General features: G+C 42.8%; 1 protein-coding gene across 1 annotated transcript in view; it reads left to right on the forward strand.

Moving 5' to 3' along the window:
- The window catches only part of tut7 (terminal uridylyl transferase 7), a 156,839-nt gene that overhangs the window by 126,539 nt on the left and 5,058 nt on the right, over positions 1 to 25,242 (forward strand). The window contains exons 22-28 of the mRNA XM_084319881.1: positions 4,201 to 4,378; positions 8,763 to 8,810; positions 8,917 to 9,008; positions 10,643 to 10,758; positions 16,656 to 16,828; positions 22,189 to 22,274; positions 23,593 to 23,652. Coding sequence (XP_084176007.1) covers positions 4,201 to 4,378; positions 8,763 to 8,810; positions 8,917 to 9,008; positions 10,643 to 10,758; positions 16,656 to 16,828; positions 22,189 to 22,274; positions 23,593 to 23,652 — 753 coding nt within the window. The remainder of the gene's footprint in view (positions 1 to 4,200; positions 4,379 to 8,762; positions 8,811 to 8,916; positions 9,009 to 10,642; positions 10,759 to 16,655; positions 16,829 to 22,188; positions 22,275 to 23,592; positions 23,653 to 25,242) is intronic.

The following is a 25,242-nucleotide window of genomic DNA, read 5'->3' on the forward strand; positions in this document are numbered from 1 at the left end:
ACAGATACTGTATGTGGTGCTGAATGGTATCAACACCTTAACTGCTGCATCATGAGATACTTGGTGGGCCATGAGATGAGATACTTGGTACTCAGCACCACACTCTGAAACTAGCTCTCTAGGTGGTATCAGATGAGATTTCAAAGAGTTCTGGAGATGTGTCAGGAAGCTTTGTCTCAATGTTGTCTGTAAAGGTTTTTTTTATCCAGAGTAACTTGGTGATCCTTTTCTGTGTTTTATTAAATAATGATTTTCAGATTTTGAGAAATGGTATTTTCATGGAGAACAGTGCAGCTGCAACAGATAGCACTTTAGTGATCATTTTCTGTAATCCAAATTTTCTATTTTTTTTTTTTTTTTAATAAATCTCAAGGCCCCCCCTGTCATGCCTCTGCCCCCCCCCCCCCCCCCCCCCCCCCCACACTTTGAGAAACACTGCGCTAAGCTAACGTTCTAATGTGACTCTGCGGCACCAGTTCCATTAGTGAGGAAAGGTGGGGGGGTTATATTGACGAGGCTTGACAACAGAGGTTCAAAGATAACTTCACATTTATTTGGCTTCGTTTCTTTATATCGCTTTATCCATCGGGGCTGCTCCCGTTTCCAACTGTGTGTTGACAATCCTGGTGTGGGTCATCATCTACGGCAGGGGTCGGCAATTAGGCTTTGCCGCGGGCCAGATTTTCCCCAAGCCGTTGCTTGGCGGGCCAGGATCAAAAACAATGGCTAATTTAATATACTGATATTGAAAAAAGACAAACGTTTTTCTCTGGTCTGCATCCCCCCAACAACCGTGTGCACTGCGCCGCACTGCACTGCACCCACTCTGCAATCCGCCAAACAAAGTTCTCACTCATCCATTCATTCATGAACAGCTCTCAGCTGTTGCAGATCAGCTTAACAATTGTGTGTATTGCGCCGTACTGTATTGTACCCATTCTGCAATCTGTTAAATAAAGTTTTCATTCATTCATTCATGAACAGCAGATCAGCTGTTGCAGATCACCGCGGCGGGTGATGAACTGATCAGAAGACAGAATGCATGAAAACACGACTCACCATACCTTGTTTGTTGTTCAGTCCTCCAAAATCCCTGCTAATGTTTGAAACATGTCACATATCCACTCGCCGCCCTCCAATTCCAGATTGGCGTTGAATGCAGCTACTTTATCTGCCAACTTGAACACAGTTGTAATAACAACCATTTCCTCGTTGTTGTTGTCGCCATATATTATGCAGAGAGGACGTCGGCTCGGCACGCAAGAATCACCGACCTGTTGCAATAAACCCGTATTTTAAGTATGGCTCCTGTTTATTAAAAGAAGCGTTATATTTCCCTGTTGCATTTCCCTATCCAAAGATGTTTGTTTTGTTTTTTAACACATTTTGTTACTCGCTCCATCTCGAACGCGGAAGTGAAAGTTCGTTAGGGACTATTCCATTGGTTCTCCCAGTCCACGTGACCATTTCTAGCATTTCAATTGGCTATAGTGCTATTGATGACTACCGGTAGATAGATACAGCTTCACAATAAAAGACACCCTGGCGTCCCGAGTGAATATTTCCTGCGCGTAAAATAAATATCATATTCTCAAAATAATCTGACGGGCCAGAAATTATTGCTGGCGGGCCAATGTCGGCCCGCGGGCCGCCTATTGCCGATCCCTGATCTACGGCATCTTAGGAAAACTCCTCAAACTCAAACCTATTACATCTCTCTCTCTCTCTCTCTCTCTCTCTCTCTCTCACTCTCACTCTCACTCTCACTCTCACTCTCACTCTCACTCTCACTCTCACTCTCTCTCACACACACACACACTAAAGTTATGTTGGAGTTGTATTGTGTTTGAGGGAAAGAAACCTGCTGTTTTTATTTTCACTTTGTGCCGCTTGATTTGATTGTATTTCATGAAAAAGTGTTTTTCAGAGATGGAAGTAACTTGAGAAAAGGTTTTGCATTTTTCTATTGCAGTTTTGCACAATAAATGTTCTTAAAATACCTCTGTACTATGTGAATATATGTCCTAGTAATACAAGAGTACAGTAATAGCTGCCATACCAGTGTTTTACCCCTTCAGAAGCATTTATATAGACATTTTAAGATAAATGAATATACCGTGATATATACCGTTACCGTCTATGCTTCAAATTATACCGTGATATACATTTTAGACCATACCGTCCAGCCCTAACCCTGATGTAAACAAGACAAACGTCTTTCTCTGGTCTGCATCTCCTTAACAATTGTGTGTATTGAGCTGTACTGTATTGTACCCATTCTGCAATCTGTTAAATAAAGTTTTCATTCATTCATTCGCTATGTGCCTAAAGTCAAGACTCGACAGTACTGAACTAGAAAAAACCTGCGAGTAAGTCAAGTACGCTGGAGTGAGGCCATAAAATACCCGAGGGAGGTGAATGAATTAATGAATTAGGGCTGACCTTCAAAAATGTTTTTCGAATTCGAAGCTTCGGGGCCGAGATTCGATTTTAATTCGAAGCTTCGAGATAAAAGAAAAGAAAAAAAAAAGTATAAAATTATTTTATTTTAAGTATGTACAGCACTTTGTTCAACTTTGTCAGTGCTGTAAAGTTTAAACCTTTTTAAGGGCGGCTACGTGGCGTAGTGGGCAAGGCGCTCGCCACGAAATCTGGAGACGCTGGTCTCGCCTGTTCGAGCCCAGCGCTCCACATTTGCTTTCAGTTTAGCTGGTCGTCCGTACTAATACACATTGGCCGTATTAGGGGGTGGGAAACTGATGGGTGGGGATCGGCCGTTGTGGACAGCGACTCCTACAGGTCGGTTGGTGCGCCTGCGCAGTAGAATCAGGAAGTGTCGGGGGCGGCGTGCCCTCCAAACGCAGACCCCCGACGCTGAAAGATCGCGCTGTGCAGGTGAAAAGATGCGACGGCTGCTACCTCGAGTACCGGAGGGGACATGTGCAATGTATGGCTTCGTCCACATTACAGCCGGCTTGTGGGAGGCATGGCCTAACAGCGTTCGAGACAGGGGAGGGTAGAATTGGACGATATGAAATTGGGATGGGAGAAAAATAGAAAATGGGAGAAAAAGTAGATAAAAAAAATATATATATATGTTGTCACAAAGTTGCCTCATTCACGATTTGCAGCGATATAAGAACAGATTTCCTCTTTTGTTCTTAACTAGCATTTTTTCTTAGTTCTTACCTGGGATTCAGCAATGTTTTCTTATTTTTGCTTTTCTCTTAGGCAAGACCAAATTCTAAGAGTGGTCGACTTAAAAAACCCTGAACTTTTCAATAATAATAATTATTATTATAACTTATTGCATGCGTTCTGCTTCTGAAATGGATTATATATTGCTGTTAGAACAGTTAGATGCTCTGGCCGCCCAGGCCATACGCATAGAACGCATAATTAGAGATAGTCTAGATCTATTTGCAGAGCCAGATGAGTGGCTGCTTAGCTGTTTCAGATTGCCAAGAGCAGTCCTTTTAGATGTATGCTGGAGCCTCAACTCGGACACAACACACGCCGGTCTGAGCGCACTCTGGGTTTTAGCCACAGGGACCTTTCAGAGAGATAGGTAACAGGTCCGGTATTTCCCAACCTACTGCGTGATTGGCTCTTGACAAAGCCTACTTTGCTGGAACGATTAATTTCCCACGTATACAGTGTGTGCGCTCGTGCGCTGAGGCTGCCGCGCTAAGCCGTTTATTTTATTTGTATTTATTTATGGAGCATTTATTTATCCACTCTGGTTGGATGGTGTATTGTACTTGTGCTGTATAATAACAATACATTTGAATCTAATCTCATTTTGAGATCAGTCGCAAATAGTTTCCTGTTGAATGGATCAGATGCCAAACCTCTTCTGTTTTGCACACTGCCCTCGCTGTTTTGCACACTCCTCATTCGCCTCGCCTCGCCTGGTGGGGCATGTCTGTATGCAAATGTATTGCGCAAGAACGTGCATTTCAGTTTAAGACTGAGTGGGATTCATCATTCAACACACAGATTTGGACGCTAAGAACGGGTTGATGAATGCGGCGGTGGCATTTATTCTTTTTCTCTTAACAGACGGTAGACTATTGGTGAATGAGGCCCATTGTACTTATGTCCATAAGCTACATCCTGTGTGTGGGTGCTTCCCTGCGAGTGTGTGTGTGTTCAGCACAGTATCTTCTCACACCTCAGATTTCTTCCACCTTCTTCCAGCCCAGCCGCTGGCCGCAGTATGGGAGCAACACGGAGTCGGTGGGGGAGCTGTGGTTGGGTCTGCTCCGCTTCTACACCGAGGACTTTGACTTCAGGGAGCATGTGATCTGCACCCGCCAGCTGGCCCGGCTCACCACCTTCAACAAGCAGTGGACGTCCAAATACATTGTCATCGAAGGTTAGTTCCGGCACCGGACCGCAAATGACATCACGTCATAAATCAGTTTGCACTACCTATCTTTGTGAAAGTGGCTTCTCAGCTTGGGTCCAGCTGAAGACAAAGCAGAGGAACAGATCGGACATTGAGCATGACCTCAGAGTTGCTTTGTCTACCATCACCCCAGACTTTGAGACTCTTGTCAGGAGCAAACAACATCCCCAGTTATCCCATTAGTTCCCTGGGATGTTAAGCTAAGAAGTCTGCTAAGAAGGATATATTATTATTATTATTATTATTATTATTATTATTATTATTATTATTATTATTATTATTATTATTATTATTATTATTATTATTATTATTATTTTATTTCATTGTGTTTTTAGCCCTAGTTGCACTTTTGTTGCAACCCCAGTTATCCCATTAGTTTCCCCAAACTTACTGTAGGTCTGTTATGTTAAGCTAAGAAGTCTGCTAAGAAGCATATATTATTTATTATTATTTTATTTCATTGGGTTTTTAGCCCTAGTTGCACTTTTGTTGCAACCCCAGTTATCCCATTAGTTCCCCCAAACTTAGGTCTGTTATGTTAACACAATGGGGACGAACAACTGAGATCTCCGTGTTTCGATTCCACCCGTTGTGGACAGAAGCACGGATAAATCCGTGGCAAGTTGTTATTGCTTTTATTCCATATTAATAACCTATTCAAGGTCGCAGAGCGGCACTGCAGATTTACCCTACTCTATGAATTCGAGAAGGTGCAATACCGGCCAGATCCTCTTAGGGGCGCTATCGCGATAATGTAGTGTGCCCTGTGGCTGAACAGATCATTTTTTTTTTTTTTTTTTACTTTCAATGGAGATTTCAGTTAGCAGGATTCTAGATGTGCAGCATGTAGCTTGGATTACGTTTTGCATCGCAGATTTCACCATGCAATAAGGGGATTTATCATCAGCCAATGGACATATCGATCTACCAGATGGCGATCGATAACGGGGAAATGCTCGGGGGGGATCCCACTGGACCACGGTAAGATCTTTTTCACGTAAAGTACATCCCGATCGGGCCTTGTTTTGATAGCCATCCAGGCGTTCGGCCTATGAGGCTAATGAGGCTAACGCGGTTATTGGTAATCAATAATCAGAAACGACGTCCCCCGCCCCCCCCCCCCCCCCCCCCCTTTCATGCATACATGCGTGAGGATCGTGCCGATCATATGCAGTTTGTGTTTTAAGCGTATCTATAACCGAAATGCCATTGGATTTAACGTTATTAGCTATTAGCCCATTATCTCGGCTTCCAGGAAATTTATATAATGCTTATATTCACGGCGCTATAAAATGAGAACGTATTGATGAATTCTTTAAGCCATTTTGAAGGGACGGTTTATGGTCTCAATTCACAATGAGAATGGACAGATAGCAATACTATAAAGTATAGATTTAGCTCTACAAACAGCCCCACGTCTGTTTACATTTCACGGTCCTCTTGAGATTAATTAGACTCATCCCAGTGGCTGAAAAAGTGTTAAGCTAAGAAATCTGCTAAGAAGCATATATTATTTATTATTATTTTATTTCATTGGGTTTTTAGCCCTAGTTGCACTTTTGTTGCACTTTTTTGTGTTTATTTCATGTTTTTAACGGTGCATGAAAGATTGTGTATTACTGCAAAAAATATAATTGAAATAAATCAGTGGTTCAAAAAATGTGGGTCGCGACTTAATGACTAAGGAAAATGTTGGGTCCCGAGGCTAGACCAGTTGAGAACCACTGCTCTAGACTGTCTGACATAATTATATATATATATATATATATTTTTTTTACGTTTTCATTGAGAGTAAACATCCTAACCATGTCACAACAGCAGATAGAGTATATATTCTCAGCAATACGTTTGTTTACCAATAGGTTAAAGTGTTAATAGTGAGCTTTTAGTCCAGCTCACAGCTCCGGGGTTGTCACCAGCTTGGCTGGTTGTTCACACTAATACAATTGGCAGCAGGGGCGTAGCTGGGGGGGGTAGCTTAGGATGATTCCAAGGGCCCAGCACTGGGGGGGGGGGGGGGGGGGGGGGGCTCACCCACCAACAGTGCAGGTGCTGAACTGCTGATCCGAATGTATAGGTAAAAACCATATTATGCGTTTTCATCAATAAAAAAATGGCCAAAATGAATTTCCGTTTACGCGCGCTCGCATTCACTGGGGGCCTGCAAATACATTCTTTCATGGGGCCCAGAATCTGGAGCTACACCCCTGATTGGCAGTATTAGAGGGTGGGAGAAGCTGGCGGGGTGGGTCCGGGTCGTTGTAAACAGCGACTCCTACAGTTCGGTCGGGGCGCCTGCTAAGCGCGGATAGGACTTGAGTGGGATAGTGTGATCCTTCCACACGCTACGCCCTCTCAATGAGAATCCGCGCTGCCAGGTGAAAAGAAGCGGTTGATTGGCTGGACGTGTGTCGGAGGAAGCACGTGATAGCCTCCACTCTCCCAGACCGACTGTGGGGGGTAAGTGCGCAGCGACCAGGAAGGGGATTGGGAATTGGCATAACAACTAACATTGGGATGGGAGAACATCGGAGGGAAATGGAGGGGGAAAAAGATAAATAAAAAAAAAAAAGTGAGCTTTTAGTTTTTTAAATGTGTTTTGATTGCGAAAATCCGCCATTTTGAAAAAGCGACCATCCCTGAATGTAGTCATTTTTAATCATTTTGAGAAGAGGACATCCAGAGCTTTCAATGAGCGTTGGGATTTTTTTTAACTACACTTCCCAAAGGCTTCTAGCTCCCTTCAAACAAATTACTTGCTTATAATTTTTTTTATTATCTTATTACTCAGGATTATATACCACAAAACTGCACGCCTGGTGATACTAAATCCAAATTGAACTCTGCCATTTGAAAGAGGAGATTTGGCCCGATTCACAGTGTGCAAGTTGGCTATAATAAGGTAATTTATAGGCCTCATATTCTATATTCTATAATAATTAAGGCTGTCAAAGTTAATGCGTTATCGCCCGATTCTATTAATGCCACTTTTTTTTTAACTCGCGATAAACTTTTAAGACATTTTTATTTTATTTTTTAACTTTTTAAATTTTTTTTTTACTAGACTTCACTCGGGTGTATTATTGATGCTCTCATTGATACTATGTTTGTTTCTGAAGTGTGTGTGTGAGATATAGAGAGAGAGAGGGGAGTGAGAGAGAAGGGAAGGGGCAAGAGAGAAGGAGAGCTGGGAGAGAGAGAGGGGGGGTGTGATTACTCAGCCCTTGTGTGGGTGAATGTAATAAGTTCCTAACGTTTTCTTTCCCCTATTATTTCATGCACACTTTATTCATTGTTTTAAATTATTATTTTCTTTTAAGTTATTTTGTGCATCACTCTGTTTTGAATTTGATGCAAATTTGCAATGCATGAGGGTCATCCTTTTGTGTTAAATGGCTGCATAAAGCAAGCATTTGTTGACTCGCATGTTGATAAGAGTATTAAAACTTGGAACTTGAAAAATATCTGTTAGGTAGGGGAAAAAATGCGATTAATTTGCGGATAATCGCAAGTTAATTATGGACAATCATGCGATTAATCGAGTTAAATATTTTAATCGATTGACACTTATAATAAAATTTCAAATTGCATGGGTCCGGATGAATTCAGTACTGTATCTACAAAACCTTCTGTTTAATCATCTTCCCTTTATTCATTTCCTTAGATTTTTTATACACGTGATCTCAAGAAGGTGCTGAACGAGCTCAGTGGCAGTTTCTTATGTCTGGTCATTTTTAGCATGGTGTTATTTCCCTAGCATGGTATTATGTCCCTAGATACCAAGAACATGCAATTGGACCTTGTAAATCTTCCATTTACTTAGGTATGTATTTTAGGCGGATTTTCAGAAAATAGGGCTCCGGGCTTAAGAGGTTAAGTGAGTGAGGTTAAGAGTTCATAGAAATCTCAGCGCAGTGAGTCAGAAACCGGTGGATATTGACGCAAGGAAAAGTGAGTGTAGTCTTTTGAAATAATTCTGTGCTTCGTTTTGGTATTGCACCTGATGCACAACGACCATCAGTCGCTCTTCTTTGCTTTACGGGAAAGTTACAGAGCGCTTTCCTCTCACCAGCTTCACATGCACTTCAAAAAGTGATGAGCAACAAGCAGAACAGCATCATGTCTAAAGCAAAACTCAAGTGGGACCTCAAGTGGGACCTATGACTTAGCTTCACTGAAACAGAAGCAGCAGATAATTGGTTTCATGTTGCACCTATTAACCTGCAAAAAAAATTCTTTTGTTTATGTCACATTGGTGTGATTTTCAAACAAAATAAATACTTTCGAAAGTTTCAAAACTCTCTCGTTCTTTCGCTATCTCTTTATTTCTCCCTCTCTGTTCCCACCACAGATCCATTTGACCTCAACCACAACTTGGGTGCTGGCCTGTCCAGGAGAAGTATGAATTATTTATTTTTTCCCTCCATCCCTCCCTCCCTTTATTCATTTATTCATTCATTCATTCAGGTGCATCACCTTCTCATCTCTGCCTCTCTTCAAAACAGTGACTAACTTCATCATGAAGGCTTTCATCAACGGCAGAAGGGTGTTTGGTTCACCGGTCAAAACCTACCTGCCGGAGTACTCCAGTCAAATGGTTAGTACATGCTGTTAATAGGGATGTCCTGATCACGTTTTTTTTTTCCCGATCCGATCCCGATCATGTGATTTTGAGTATCTACCGATACCGATATTTCCCGATCCGATCAAAAAAAATGTATTTACTTTTTTTTTACTTTTTTTTTTATTCAACAAACATGACCATGTTCATGTCTTAAACTCATACTGAGGCCTTAGTTTTGCATATCATCATTAATTTATTTATTGTCACACAGAGCAGAAGAATTTTGCCAAAACAAACCAATAGTATCCAGCTGCAGAATGGCAGACCAGCCACACTCTCGGACCCAAACGCATTTCCTTTGATTTAATTATACATCAAATGATTTATGAAGTTAACTTTTCACCTGGATAACGTCAACATTCAGGGTGAATGTAATGTGAGAAATTGGGATTAAATTTTTTTTATTTGGGTCTGAGTGTGGCTGGTCTGCCGTTCTGCAGCTGGATACTATTGGTTTGTTTTGGCAAAATTCTTCTGCTCTGTGACAATAAATAAATGAATGATGATATGCAAGTTAAAACCAAAACTAAGGCCTCAGTATGAGTTTTTTTTTTGCCGATCCCGATCTTCGGAAAATCACGTGATCGGGATCGGATCGGGACATCCCTAGCTGTTAACGCCAAAACCTTTTTATATGGACGTGGCGTTCCTGTGTAACTCGATTGGTAGAGTGCTTGGCCCTCTGAGCAGGGCACCACCAGGGTTGGCGGTTATATTACCACTAGGGCCACCCATACTGATGAATGTGTGCAGTGATTCCATTGTAAAGCAATTTGTGTCCATGTACTAGAAAACGGCTATAGAAGAACTAGAAAATACCCATAGAAGAACTAGAAAACGCCTATAGAAAAAATTTAAAACTGCTATAGAAGAACTAGAAAACACCTATAGAAGAACCAGAAAACACATAGAAGAACTAGAAAACACCTATAGAACAACTAGAAAATAGCTAAAGAAGAACTAGAAAACACCTATAGAAGAACTAGAAAATAGCTATAGAAGAACTAGAAAATGGCTATAGAAAACACATAGAAAAACTAGAAAACAGCTATAGAAGAACTAGAAAACGGCTATAGTAAAACTAGAAAACACATAGAAGAACTAGAAAATAGCTATAGAAAAACTAGAAAATGCCTATAGAAAAAACTAAAAAAACACCTATAGAAGAACTAGAAAATGGCTATAGAAGAAAATTGTGGAGTTGAGAATCGAGATTATTATCTAATGTCTGTACTTACCATATGTCCTAGGAGTATGTCTTAACATGTCTGTACTTACCATATGTCCTAGGAGTATGTCTTAACATGTCTGTACTTACCATATGTCCTAGGAGTATGTCTTAACATGTCTGTACTTCCCGTATATCCCAGGAGTATGTTTTAACATGTCTGTACTTACCATGTCCTAGTAGTATGTCTTAACCCTTTCACTGCCACACTACCAAACGGTTAACCCTTTCACTCCGGCAATACACAGAAGGTTAACCCTTTCACTGCCACACAACAGCAGGTTAACCCTTTCACTGCCACACTACAGAAGGTTAACCCTTTACTATCACACTACCAACGGTAACCGGGTAACATGTCTGTACTTACCATATGTCCTAGGAGTATTTCTTTGACCCAGAGGTCCTCACTGAGGGAGAGCTGGCGCCCAACGACCGCTGCTGCCGAATCTGTGGCAAGATCGGCCACTTCATGAAAGACTGCCCCATGCGTAAGAAGTACGTATCACAAGTACATATATTATAATATCAAATCTGTGACACGTTCCAGGGCTCAACATTAATTTGTCCGTAGGGCGGCTAAGTGGCGCAGTGGGCAAGGCACTCGCCACTAACGCAGGAGATGCTGGGTTCAAGCCCAGCTCTCGTCGTTGCTTCCGGCTTGGCTGGTCGTTCATACTAATACAATTGGCAGTATTAGGGGGTGGGAAAGCCGGTGGATGGGGATCGGACGTTGTGGACAGCGACTCCTACAGGTCGGTTGGTGCGCCTGTACAGCAGAATCGGGAAGCAACAGGTGCGTGAGCCTCCCACGCGTTACTCCTCGCCACTGAGAGATCGCGCTGTACAGGTGAAAAGATGCGACGGCTGCCTCCTCGTGTACCGGAGGGGACACGGGATGCAAGGCTTCGTCCACATTGCAGCCGACCAGTGGGAGGCATGGTCTAGCAACGTTCGCAACAGGGGAGGGAAGAATTGGATAATATGAAAAATTGGGATGGGAGAAAAATAGAAAAATGGGGAGAAAAAGTAGATAAAAAAAAAACATTAATTTGTCTGTGACCGGTGAAAACGTAGTGGTTGGACAATGTGTACTTGCCCATACAGACAAGTGAAATGGGGTTATGATCAGTTCTCACCATGTACCTGTGCTTAAGCCCTGCCCCCTTTTTTTATCTTTAAATGTATGTCGTACAGACCGTTTGTGCAGGTGGCACCATTGGACTCAGCGGGGACATCCACATACATTGGTCTATGTTTGCCCTGCCCCCCACAATTAAGCCACACCCCCTTTCATATATTGTGATCTGTTTGTCGTAGAGACTCGTGGCTGGCGCCGTTGGACCCAGCAGGGGGATCCACTTACGTTGGTTTATGTTTGCCCCACCTCCTACTCTTAAGCACTGGCTACTGGTTGGCGGAGTCCTACAACCATGATGCTGCATTTCTAGTTGTGTTTCTGTATGTAATCCTAGTAGGAAGAGGGGGGTATCATGCACCCCCCGGAAATATACTTCTAGTTGTGTCTCTGTATGTAATCCTAGTAGGAAGAGGGGGGTATCATCCACCCCCCGGAAATATACTTCTAACTAGACTTTCTAGATTATACCGTATGCTATGTTAACAAGTTGTCAGTGTCCCATGGTATCATTTATATGCAAATTAAGGAAGCTATTATCAAAAGATCGCAAAAGAATCTGTTCAATATATCTCAGCCAATATTGCAGATAACTGAACAAATGAGTGGTTCTCAAACTGTGGTACGTGTACCACTAGTGGTACTTGGTGGTACTGCTGGTGGTACTTGAAAACATTTCCAAAAAAGCACAAAAAAAAAAAAAAAATCTTCAGGTCACTGAACTTAGAAGCAGGCCAGGCCAGTGTTTCTGGTTGCGGCGGCGCGATAGTTAGATAACCTAAGTGGGGAACAACCAGGAGATCACTGTGACAGAGAGTAATGCAGTCTAAACAGTCATACATTCAGCCCTGATCATAACCATTTATTTTTATATTTTTTGTAATGTCAGATAAAAAATGAAGACTCCCACTTTTCTGAAAAGAGTTGGTGTTAAATCTGACATTACAAAAAATCCATCAAAATCTGTGTTGCTGCTAATCATTGACACATGCCTAGCCTGTAATAATCCCCCCCAGAAAAATGTACTTTGCATTTGATATATTGAAAATATTTTACTTTTTTGTGTTTTTTTTAACAATAATTTGTGATGCCATCACACAAACTGGCATTTAAAGGGTAAACATTAAAAAATGTACTGAATATGTGTTTTCTTTTCTTTTTACAATAATTTGTGATGCCCATCACAAACACTGGCATTTAAAGGGTAAAAATTCAAAAATTCCTGCACCAGAAGTTTTTGTAACCAAATAATTGTGTGTGTGTGTGTGTGTGAATGACAATTGCTTGCTGTGTGAGAGAGAGAGAGAGAGATAGAGAGAGAATTAAGTACATTTGCTGAAATACAGTTGTTCTTAATTTTCTCACTTGCTATGTGAGAATGTTAGTTATTATGTTCTCAATGCCCCTTGCATTGTATGAGTTGTGTGGAAGCGTTTGCTAGTTCTAGTGCTATCCCTTTGTACATTGTGGCTGTATCTGACAAAAGTTAACAATAAATAATGGTATTAGGAATACATTTGCCTCCTGTGTGAACTGTGCATAGCTGAATAGACTGTATTTTTTTTATCTTTTTTTTTTTTTTTTTTTCCTCCATTTTTCCTCCGATTTTCTCCCATCCCAATGTTAGTCGTATGCCAATTCCCAATCCCCTTCCTGGTCGCTGCGCACTTACCCCCCACAGTCAGATCATCTGGGAGAGTGGAGGCTATCACGTGCTTCCTCCGACACACGTCCAGCCAATCAACCGCTTCTTTTCACCTGGCAGCGCGGATCCTCCCTGAGAGGGCGTAGCGTGTGGAAGGATCACACTATCCCACTCAGGTCCTATCCGCGCTTAGCAGGCGCCCCGACCGAACTGTAGGAGTCGCTGTTTACAACGACCCAGACCCACCCCGCCAGCTTCTCCCACCCTCTAATACAGCCAATTGTATTAGTGTGAACGGCCAGCCAAGCTGGTGACAACCCCGGAGCTGTGAGCTGGATTCGAACAGGCGAATCCAGCTCACAGCTCCGGGGTTGGTGACGAACGCAATCTCCGCTACGCCACCTAACCGCCCCTTGAATAGACTGTATTTTAATGCCGGTCATATGGTGGTACTTGGAGAGCCAGCTACGTTCTCAGGTGGTACTTGGTGTAAAAAGTTTGAGAACCACTGGACCCATGTTTCGTGGGTCAAAGATCACTAACACGTTTCTATGTAAGTAGCCTATTCAAATCTGTGCCGTCAATACAAAATAATCACTTTTGACCAATTAGTTGAGTAGGAAAACGGATACTATCATGCACCCCTGGAAATATATTGTTAACCAGTGTTTCTAGATTGGAAACAATTTGTAGAAAATGATAGGCTATGTTAAAAATCTGTCAGTGTCCCATGTATCATTTATTAAAGCATTACATCACGCACAGGAGTGGGTTGTGAGAATTAGACTATGCCTAGGGGTGGTCGTTAGATGTGGAAGCAGCTCGGAAGTGCATCCAACTGTTCTCAGTAAGACATCCAACAAACTAAGACATCCAACTGTCTCTCAACTAAGACATGGATGTTTTGAGGGTTAAAGATAGTAATACAATTTGTGAAGTGCTCACATATATCTCTGGCATGCTTATATACAAGAGTGCTGCTTTCAATGCCATTTCTTACGTACTGGTGAGACCCTCTACCATGTCAGCATGACCAACCTCTATCTACTGATGATCCTCCTCTACCAGCATGACCAACCTCTATATACTGATGATCCTCCTCTACCATGTCAGCATGACCAACCTCTATATACTGATGATCCTCCTCTACCATGTCAGCATGACCAACCTCGCCATATACTGGTGATTCTCCTTTACCACCATGATCAACCTCTCCATATACTGATGATCCTCCTCTACCATGTCAGCATCACCAACCTCTCCATATACTGATGATCCTCCTCTACCAGCATGACCAACCTCTATATACTGATGATCCTCATCTACCATGTCAGCATGACCAACCTCTCCAGATACCTTGATGATCCTCCTCTACCAGCATGAACAACCTCTATATACTAATGATCCTCATCTACCATGTCAGCATGACCAACCTCTCCAGATACCTTGATGATCCTCCTCTACCAGCATGAACAACCTCTATATACTAATGATCCTCATCTACCATGTCAGCATGACTAACCTCTCCAGATACCTTGATGATCCTCCTCTACCAGCATGACAAACCTCTATATACTGATGATCCTCATACCATGTCAGCATGACCAACCTCTCTATATACTGATGATCCTCCTTTACCATGTCAGCATGACCAAGCTCTCCAGATACCTGGACCACGGCACTGGCACAACGGCACTGGCACTGCAAGCTAATACATGTGTCCGAACTGGCTGAGTCTCTGGGTTCGGAGTACTGCAGCACTCTGCTGGGATACTATGACTTTTCTGGGGATGACTGTGCCAGCGCTTTCAAAGGAAAGAGACGGGTGTACAGCGAGCCAACTTCAGAGTTGCCTGCTACAAAAGAGCAGAACAGCCAATATTCAAGAGGCCCAAAGCCTATGATCAAAGTATGGACTGGGAAGAACAATGGATGAGGAGGTGTTAGAGCCTGTCTGGTCGGTTGGACCCATCCTCCGTCCTTCTCTTGTTTAGGTACTGGCCCAGAAAGTGGAGTAAGAAGAGCAAAATGGTAAAAATTAGGGATGTCCGATATTATCGGCCTACCGATATTGGCATTAAAATGTGATATCGGAAAATATCGGTATCTGTTTAAAAAAAATAATAATAATTTTCTTTTATTTTTACATTTCTATAACCTTTATTTACCCATGCAAGCAAGTAAGAACAAATTCTGATTTTATTTGTCAAAAGTATGCATAATGTTGTGTTAATTCCACAACAAGAGATATGTAATGTTAATTACCTGAAATTATTCTGTTTTTGGGGGGGGGGGGGGGGGGGGACCCTGCATATATATCGGTATCGGTTGATATCGGTATCGGAAATTAAGAGTTGGACTATATCGGTATCGGTAAAAAAGCCAATATCGAGCATCCCTAGTAAAAATGCTTTATTCTTTGTAAAGGTGCCACTAATTTGCATACTTAGCTCAGGTGATCATTCTGGGAATAGTTTTATTATGATTTTTGACTCTCAAAATATGGGTCTAGACAACCTACCTGTTCAGTTATTTGCAATATTGCCTGAAATAGCGACATTCACTTTTTTTACGATGGCATCATTAATTTGCATATAAATGATACATGGGACACTCTGACAGATGTTTGACATAGCCTATCATTTTCTACACATTTTCCCCAATCTAGAAACACTGGTTAACAATATTTCCAGGGGGTGCATGATAGTATCCGCTTTCCTACTCAACTAATTGGTAAAAATATGCGATCTTTTTTATAATCGCATCCTTCATTTGCATATAAATTATACATGGGACACTGACAACTTGTTAACATAGCCTTTTTTTTCACCTTTTTTCCAATCTAGAAAGTCTGGTTAGAAGTATATTTCCGGGGGGTGCATGATACCCCCCTCTTCCTAATAGACTATAGTGCCATTTGGTCTCTTTGTGACATGCCCACATGAGCTGGTTAACCTGACTAGAATAAAGTTACCTAAAGGGGCAGTTCACAAAAAAAAAAAAAAAAATGATTTAAACATATTTTATAACTTACCTTAGATGCTATCTATCCAGTTAGATTGTTTCGATGTGATTTGCAGAGTTTTGGAGATATCTGATGTCACTCCAATATAATAGATACAATAATAATAATAATAATAATAATAATAATAATAATAATAATAATAATAATAATTCAGCCTGGAAAACTACCAAAACATCCATCTACTTCTTTGGTAACGCCATGAATGATATTGTTTCTGATTAGTCAAGTCCATTTTGGAGGTGAGCATGCTCTCTCACCATAACCGGCATCTCTCATACCCATCTCTTGTGGTTGGTAAGAGTACACTGTCTAATGAAATTAATGCTCATAGCCAGATAAAGCATGCAAGCTTGTATTTGCTAAACTGGAAGTAAAATGGCCATCATCCACAAAATACTCCACTCCAGTGAGTTTTTAAATAAAGGTTTCATGACGATATTGGCCTGCATGTCGCACCTTTGGTGCTTGGCCCCTAATAATCGAAACCTAACAATAAAATAAAAAAATCTAGACTGGTAGATGGTGCTTTTTTTGTGGCATGTCTCGAGTTGTGCATTGACATTCTCTTATGCAAACATTGGCCCCAGGTCCAAGCAGAGGCGGGACCAGGAGAACATGCGAGACAGGGCAGAGTCTCTGGACGGGGCTAATGAGCAGAGGGGTGAGCGCTGGAGGAGACAGGAAGAGAAGCGTGGCTGCTTCCTGTGTGGATCCCACACCCACATCAAGAAGGACTGTCCCCAGTACAGAGGCTCTGCAGGTTGGGAAGCTTTTGATTTCCTATATGTTGAATGCTGTGTTCTAGGCTTGGGCGGTATTACGGTATACCAGGATATTTTGAAATCCCGCCGGTATGATTCTCAATACCGTGACATCACAGACTGCTATTACACTGACACAGAGTTGATTGTAGTGCACAGCACGCGCCAGCAGAGGGTTACGCGCCCATCGTTCTGTGAGCTAGCGTTGATACCTGGCTGGTGCGGTAGGGCGGGCCATACTTTTTTTTTTTTGGAAAATCAATCGAGTGGGGTGTCTAAAATATGTGTTTTTTTGTGGGGAATTCAAATATGGGATTCTTTTTCTAATCGGATAACTCCTACCTACATTGTTTTGGGTTTCAAAATGGTCGATTTGACCATTTTTCACCCCTTGGCCATACATGGATGCCAACATGAATCTGAAGGAAATCCTAACATGCAAGGTGTCTAAATGATGTGTTTCTTAATGGGGAATTCAAATATGAGTTCATTTTTGGGATAGGATAACTCTAACCTACATCATTTTGGATTTCAAAATGGCCGATTTTACCATTTTTCACCCCTTGGCCATACATGGATGCCAACATGAATCTGAAGGAAATCCTAACATGCAAGGTGTCTAAATGATGTGTTTCTTAATGGGGAATTCAAATATGAGTTCATTTTTGGGATAGGATAACTCTAACCTACATCATTTTGGATTTCAAAATGGCCGATTTTACCATTTTTCACCCCTTGGCCATACATGGATGCCAACATGAATCTGAAGGAAATCCTAACATGCAAGGTGTCTAAATGATGTGTTTCTTAATGGGGAATTCAAATATGAGGTAATTCTTGGGATTGGATAAATATAACATGCATAATTTTGGATTTCAAAATGGCTGATTTTACCATTTGAACCCATTGGTATTGTATTACAAAATTGCAAAGATAAAAAATATATGGGAAATCATTTATAATGACAAAGCCATCAAATGTATTAACAAGTGAACTGTATATAACTGGATACAACTCCAAAGATCAATAATAATAATAATACTAACAATAATAAATTGTATTTGTAATGCACACAAACACCTAAGTGCTAAATCTCGATCTCCTGACTTCTTGAACTTTGCCAGGTTCCAATATCTTGATTGGACTCATTCTTGGATGGCAAGATCTCCTACTGTACTGCTTTAGCCACCAACCTACAAACACAAACTTAAAGTCAACGTCAGCCATAAATAGGTGAGCTCTTTCCAGAACTACTCAGCAAAAACCTCTGTAACCATTTAAACAAACATCTCAATGTATTGAGAAAATCCATGGGGCTCCATCAATCCTCTATCTTCTTAAATTTGATCAGGTTGCACAAGTCCTGCTTGGATTCATTATTGGACATCAGCCTCCTGCTGGTCTCCTGAGCCCTGATCCCTCCATCCCCTTTTTCTTGTGAAAAGTACTTAGCAGAGGCTTCAGTCACCATTTTAACAACCCTCTCGATGCTTTGTGTGTGGCAAGGCCAGTCGAGAACCTCCATGGGGGTGTTGATTAAGTTCTTCACCTCGGAGGTGCTTAGGGAGCAGGTGAGAGTTGGCTCTGACAAATCTTCTGACCAGCTGATTAAGCCACCAATGCTGGAAGCGTCACTATTGATGTGAGGTGTTCTTCTGATCCTGACACAGGAGTCTCCCAGCTGAGTGTCTGGATCCCCCTCTCCCCTGATGGCCAGGATTCTCTCCACCCCCTCAATTCTCTCTTTTTGATCCTCGGAGCACAGCAGTGTTTGGAGGATGGCTTCACTGTGGGCATACCAAGCAGATCTTCTCACAGTTGGCATCACAACATCCAGCACCTCCTTCCTCTGAGACTTGAGGCAGTCCAGCTGAAACAGGATGTGCCTAGGCCCTTCGATCCAGGAGTGCTTGACCTTCATGTTGAACCAACATGGATAATACACTCCAATGATGAATTCCACAATGCATTGTAGATTATTCAGGTTCTTTCTTTTAAGTTGATGCTTTGACACCCAGAGCCTGAGGAGTCTGTTTGCTGTGGTGAGCCAGCGGCTGTGGTTTACCGGTCCAATCTCCAGCAGAGCCAGCCTTGCAGAAAGCACTCCATCCCTGATTGCACAGACCAGCTTATAGCCATAGTGTTGATCAGTTGAGAGATCTTGAATGATCTTCTCAGGCAGCTTGATCAGCGGAGGGCCAAGAAAGATCCTGGTGAAGTTAGGATTGATCTCCCAGTCTGTAACAGAATCAAGGAGCTGTCCTATTGGCCCAGACAATTTGTTGTCTGACAGAGTAGCCCCATCAACTTCAACAATGAGACGGCGCAGTGGAAGTTCACCAGTGTTCAGGTTGCACACCAACCAGACCAGCTTTCTCCCCAGGTGCAGCTCCAGCTTCCGCATTACACCTGCCTTCACTCCAGTGTTGACATTGGTCGAGTCTCCTCCAATGGCCCACAAGGTCTTATCAGAACCTCTCTCTTTCAGCCAGGCAAACAGGACCTTAGCAATCTTCTCTGCATGGGACTCCTCTTTAGTTGCTTTCTCTGGTGTAAAGTGGAACAGATAGTTGCTGCCAGGCTCACTAGCAACACTATAGTGTTCTTCCTTGATCTTTGCAGGAAAAGATTGGTCACTGCCCTCAGCTTCCATCATCACATTGGTCATGTCAATCCGCCCATCAAAGAGGATATAGGAGATCCCCCCCTCCTCCCTGCACTTCTCCTCAAACTCTTCCCCCAGCTCTTGCATCAACTTTTCTTGTGCTCTCTTAACCTTGTTCTTATCAATCACTTTACTTGTCATCTTCTAAGATGAGTCCTGCATCAATCAGAGCTGCAGTTGCTATAGCTGCAGTTGGCCTTAGACCTATGCCATACCTTACACTAGCAAGGGCGATGTTTGGAATCTCATCATAATTTTTCCGTAGCTTTGCTGAAGCTGCAGGGTCAGTTTCAGGAATGAGCTCAACTTCAGGGACTGTAAGGAAGCTCTCAACATCCTTCCTGGCAACCTTGTCTGCTGCTGCAAAGCTTTCTTCTTTGCCCCTTCTCCTTTTCTCTGCCTTCTTTTCCATCCCCTGCCTTTCCAATGTTTTAAGAAGATAGAGGATTGATGGAGCCCCATGGATTTTCTCAATACATTGAGACGTTTGTTAAAATGGTTACAGAGGTTTCTGCTGAGTAGTTCTGGAAAGAGCTCACCTATTTATGGCTGACGTTGACTTTAAGTTTGTGTTTGTAGGTTGGTGGCTAAAGCAGTACAGTAGGAGATCTTGCCATCCAAGAATGAGTCCAATCAAGATATTGGAACCTGGCAAAGTTCAAGAAGTCAGGAGATCGAGATTTAGCACTTAGGTGTTTGTGTGCATTACAAATACAATTTATTATTGTTAGTATTATTATTATTGATCTTTGGAGTTGTATCCAGTTATATACAGTTCACTTGTTAATACATTTGATGGCTTTGTCATTATAAATGATTTCCCATATATTTTTTATCTTTGCAATTTTGTAATACAATACCAATGGGTTCAAATGGTAAAATCAGCCATTTTGAAATCCAAAATTATGCAGGTTATATTTATCCTATCCCAAAAATGACCTCATATTTGAATTCCCCATTAAGAAACACATCATTTAGACACCTTGCATGTTAGGATTTCCTTCAGATACATGTTGGCATCCATGTATGGCCAAGGGGTGAAAAATGGTAAAATCAGCCATTTTGAAATCCAAAATGATGTAGGTTAGAGTTATCCTATCCCAAAAATGTACTCATATTTGAATTCCCCATTAAGAAACACATCATTTAGACACCTTGCATGTTAGGATTTCCTTCAGATTCATGTTGGCATCTATGTATGGCCAAGGGGTGAAAAATTGTCAAATCGGCCATTTTGAAATCCAAAACAATGTAGGTAGGAGTTATCCGATTAGAAAAATAATCCCATATTTGAATTCCCCACAAAAAAACACATATTTTAGACACCCCACTCGATTGATTTTCCAAAAAAGAAAAAGTATGGCCTGCCCTACTGGTGCGGGCTAACTAGCCATCGTTCCGGGAGCTAACGTTAGTAGCACTAGGCTGCTGCTGGCTAACTGGCCATCGTTCCGGGAGCTAACGTTAGTAGCACTAGGCTGCTGCTGGCTATCGTTCTGGGAGCTAACGTTAGTAGCACTAGGCTGCTGCTGGCTAACTGGCCATCGTTCCGGGAGCTAACGTTACTAGTACTAGGCTGGTGCGGGCTAACTGGCCATTGTTCCGGGAGCTAACGTTAGTAGCACTAGGCTGGTGCGGGCTAACTGGCTATCGTTCTGGGAGCTAACGTTAGTAGCACTAGGCTGCTGCTGGCTAACTGACCATCGTTCCGGGATTTGTTTACTTGGTAACACGGGTTGCTAAGGAATTTAGGTTCGATGTTGAAGAAAGTGCACTTTTAGGTTGAAAGAACGGCCCTAATGTCAACGTGTTTCAATATAAGCGTTATGTATGGTGATAACGAGTATATTGTTAGCTCATACAGTCATATACCGTATACCGGGGTATTATGTCAGCAAAGTATGACTGTATGAAAAAGAAAATGATACCGCCCAAGCCTACTGTGTTCCCTCCCGAGTCATAGGCGGATAGAAACAGGTTCTGAAATAGATCTCCAAAGGAGCATGCACGCAGTGATAAATATAATCAATTTGACATGCGTAACTCATGATGAGTTAAGATGAGCTTTCTCTAGGCTTTTGAAAATGTAGGAGACCTCGCTCATCACGGAGCAGCCGAGATGGGAGAGAAAACTCCAAATTGTGAGCCTTTTTTCATTCTCTTTTCTCTCACTGCACAATTTTCCAAAAATGATTACTAATATATCCGGGGGTCCAAACGAAGACACGGGACAGACCTACACGTAGTTTTTGATGGTGAACATGATGCCGGTGTCCGTTTCAAAATGCCACCATGGGAAGTGTATTTTTTCGGCACCGAACGGCCAAAAAAGTCACTACTTAAGTAGAATTCGACCCGCGGTGGTAATGTCGAGCCCTGCAGTGTTTGCAAGAGTCGAGACCTGACTGTAATCTTGAAGTACATTGTGCTATTAAAAGTACTATCTTCTAGGATTGCATTTGCCTCAAGATTACTTTGTTTTGATTTATGATGACATGAGATAGAATAATTCTAAGAATCATATGTACAGTAAATACAATTGCAGGCTCTGAAAATGCGAGCAAATCCCCCTGCCCTGAAACTAATACCAGTATCTGCCAACCCTATAGTCGCGGAGTTTGATGTGCAACAATATGTAGGAACCTGCTTTTTCTTTTTTTAATCCTGTTGCATTTCCCCCCTTTTTTCTTATAGGAAGTGCCAAAAATGACGCCTCCTCCTTCTCCTCCTCTCCTAACTCCTTCTCTCACTTGAGGAATTTGCGAGAAAGAGAGAAACAGGTATGACCAAAGAGGTGAAAGCTAGAGGAGGCCGTTCCTATTTACACATTACAGCCTCTGTGAACATTCATGCCCAGTAGAGAACGAACTCCTATGGGAAGAACCCATATTGATTTTGGTGACCCTGTGAACGTACCTGAGCGTATCTTCTGATCCCTTAGTCATAAAGTTACGAAGATTATATCTTCTGATCTCTTAGTCATAAAGTTAAAGATTATATCCAGGGGGGGCGGCTGGGTAGCGCAGCGGACTAAGCGCCTGCCTACCACCGCAGAGACACTGGGATCGAATCCAGCTGTCAGCGGTACCGCCGGCTTGGTCGGTCGTCCATACTAACACAATTGGCAGGGTTAGCCGGTGGGAAGCCGGTGGGGTATGTATCCTGGTCGTTGTAAACAGCGACTCCTACAGGTCGGTCGGGCGCCTGCTCAGCAAGGAAGGGAACTGGGGGAGGTAGTGTGAGCCTCCCATGCGTTACACTCCCCCAGTGAGAGTCCTCGCTGTCAGGTGAAAAGAAGCGGTTGGTTGACTCCACATGTGTCGGAGGAAGCGTGTGGTAGTCTTCTCCCTCCCAGACCGACGGTAGTAAGTAAGTGCGCAACGACCAGGAAGGGAATTGGCATAACGACTAAATTGGGGGTTGGAGAAAAAAGAAAAAGAAAAAGAAAATATTATATCCAGTGATGCTGCTCCTAATGGACAACATATTTGCCATAAGGACATGTGAAGTCGGCTATAAGGACATGTGAAGTCTGCTATAAGGACATGCAAAGTCTGCTATAAGGACATGTGAAGTCTGCCATAAGGACATGTGAAGTCTGCCATACTGTTCACCTGATTCTCCCCAAACTTAAATTCCGGGGGAAGAAAACAGAGAAATTATGCATTACTTGCACCAAACCTGACAAATATAGTTTGTCCTACAATAACACGGAGGTCTGAAAATTATTTTGGCCTCATTGTTGCACTATTGTCATAAAACTAAAAGCTACTCCTCGTTGGCCGATCACAAGGATATTTGAAATTAGTTATTACTTTGTGATAGCCTAGCATTGTTGGACTCAAACTATAATGACCACGATTTACATTTCTCCAAAACAGATTTCCCTCTATTCCACCGTTCATATTATTCTCAGTACACCTCATGTGTGGCCTCCAGTGACCACCATTTTTACAAGTTGTATTAAAGGCAGTCGGTTGGACAAACCGTTTGACCAGATTAGGGGGAAATGGTCCAACGGTGTCATTGAAGATTCCACTGGAGGCATAATTAATATCTAGTTGTTATTGTTAACCAGCCTGTGTGTCTGTTGCATAGGGCTCCCCTCTGCAGGAGGAGAAGAACAAGAGGAAGCAGCAGAATGTGATCCACAAGCAGGTGGGTCCGTTTGTGTCCACAGTCCATGCAGATACATTTCAAACCATTATTTCATCTCTTAAATGAACACGCCAACATTTTGGGAAATTAGCTTACCGTCTTTTCCAGAGAGACGAGAAGATATATACCAGTTTCCTCTCTGTGCGTTCAGTAGAACGCTATCTGGCTGCACGTTAGCCTAGCTTAGCACAATGAATGAATGGAAGCGGACAGTGCCGGTTAGCCTTCGTGAGAGGTGTTAGTTGGACAATGCCTAGGCTAATCGGCACTGTCCGCTTCCATTCATTATGCTAAGATAAGATATTCCTTTATTGATCCCCTTGGGGAAATTCAGGCATCATAGCAGCATGGGGGAGGGCAGGTACAGGTAGTCCAAACAAGCAGTGTAAACAATATAACAAATCAATATAATTAACGAACTACCTGAAATATACAGTATTCACATAAGGTGCAGTATGCATAAGGTAGTATTATTGTCTCCTTTAGGTTCCTAGTAGTTATAATAATAATAATAATAATAATGCAGGACCTCTTTAGGGGGTCTTTAATCGGCATGCAACGAACTAGACATGCAATTGAAGCGGCACACACACACGGGATACACACACACATGCATTGTCTTTTTCTCAGTCGCCGATGCGATAGAGTCTCTGCGCCTAACCCATCCCGCCGTCCTTCCCCCCATGGGCAGCCGGGAGCAGATAGGCCGTCAACGTGAGCCGCGCCCCGGGGACAAATCCAAGTGCTCCTGTCCGTCTTCGTCAAGGACGCCACAGTGTTAGCGATCTGTTGTTGTGCATGGGGGGGGGGGGGGGTGTATGAGTGTGACTGAACGTGAACGTGCTTCTCATCTTGACTAGCTCGTCGTAGAGGGAGTGGGAGGAATTCTCCAGGATAGCAGCCAGCTTCCTTCTCATCCCCCTCTCTGCCATCACCTCTAGTCTGACCAGCTTGACTCCCACCACGGAGCTAGCCTTCCTCACCAGCTTGTTCAGTTTGTTGGTGTCCCTCGATTTGATGTAGCCCCCCCAGCATGCCACAGCATAGAAGAGGACGCTGGCCACTACAGACTGGTAGAATGACTGCAGCAGTCTATTGCAAACATTGAAGGACCTGAGTCTCCTCAGGAAGAACAGCCTGCTCTGCCTCTGTCCCTTCCTGTAGAGGGCCACTGTGTTGTCCGACCAGTCCAGGTTATTGTTCAGGTGTACCCCAAGGAACTTGTATGACTCCACCACCTCCACCTCATCCCCTCGGATGGTGATGGTAATCGGGTGAAGGGGGGGGGGGGCCTCTTGCCCCTCCGGAAGTCCACCGGAGCTAGGCTAACGTGCAGCCAGATGGCTTTCTACTGAACGCACAGAGAGGAAACTGGTATCTATCTTCCTGTCTCTCTCTGGAGAAGACAGCAAGCGAATTTACCAAAATGTTGCCGTGTTCCTTTAACCCAGTGCTTCTCAAACTTTTTCTGTCGGGGGCCCCCCTTTGGCGGACCAAAATATTTTGGGCCCCCCCCCCCCCCCCCCCTCGCCCTAACAAAATAGTCATGAAATGGGCCATGTTTAAATTGATTGAAATAACACTAATATC

The sequence above is a fragment of the Notolepis coatsorum genome (assembly GCF_963971535.1).
Source record: "Notolepis coatsorum genome assembly, chromosome: 1".
Classification (NCBI taxonomy): Eukaryota; Metazoa; Chordata; class Actinopteri; order Aulopiformes; family Paralepididae; genus Notolepis; species Notolepis coatsorum.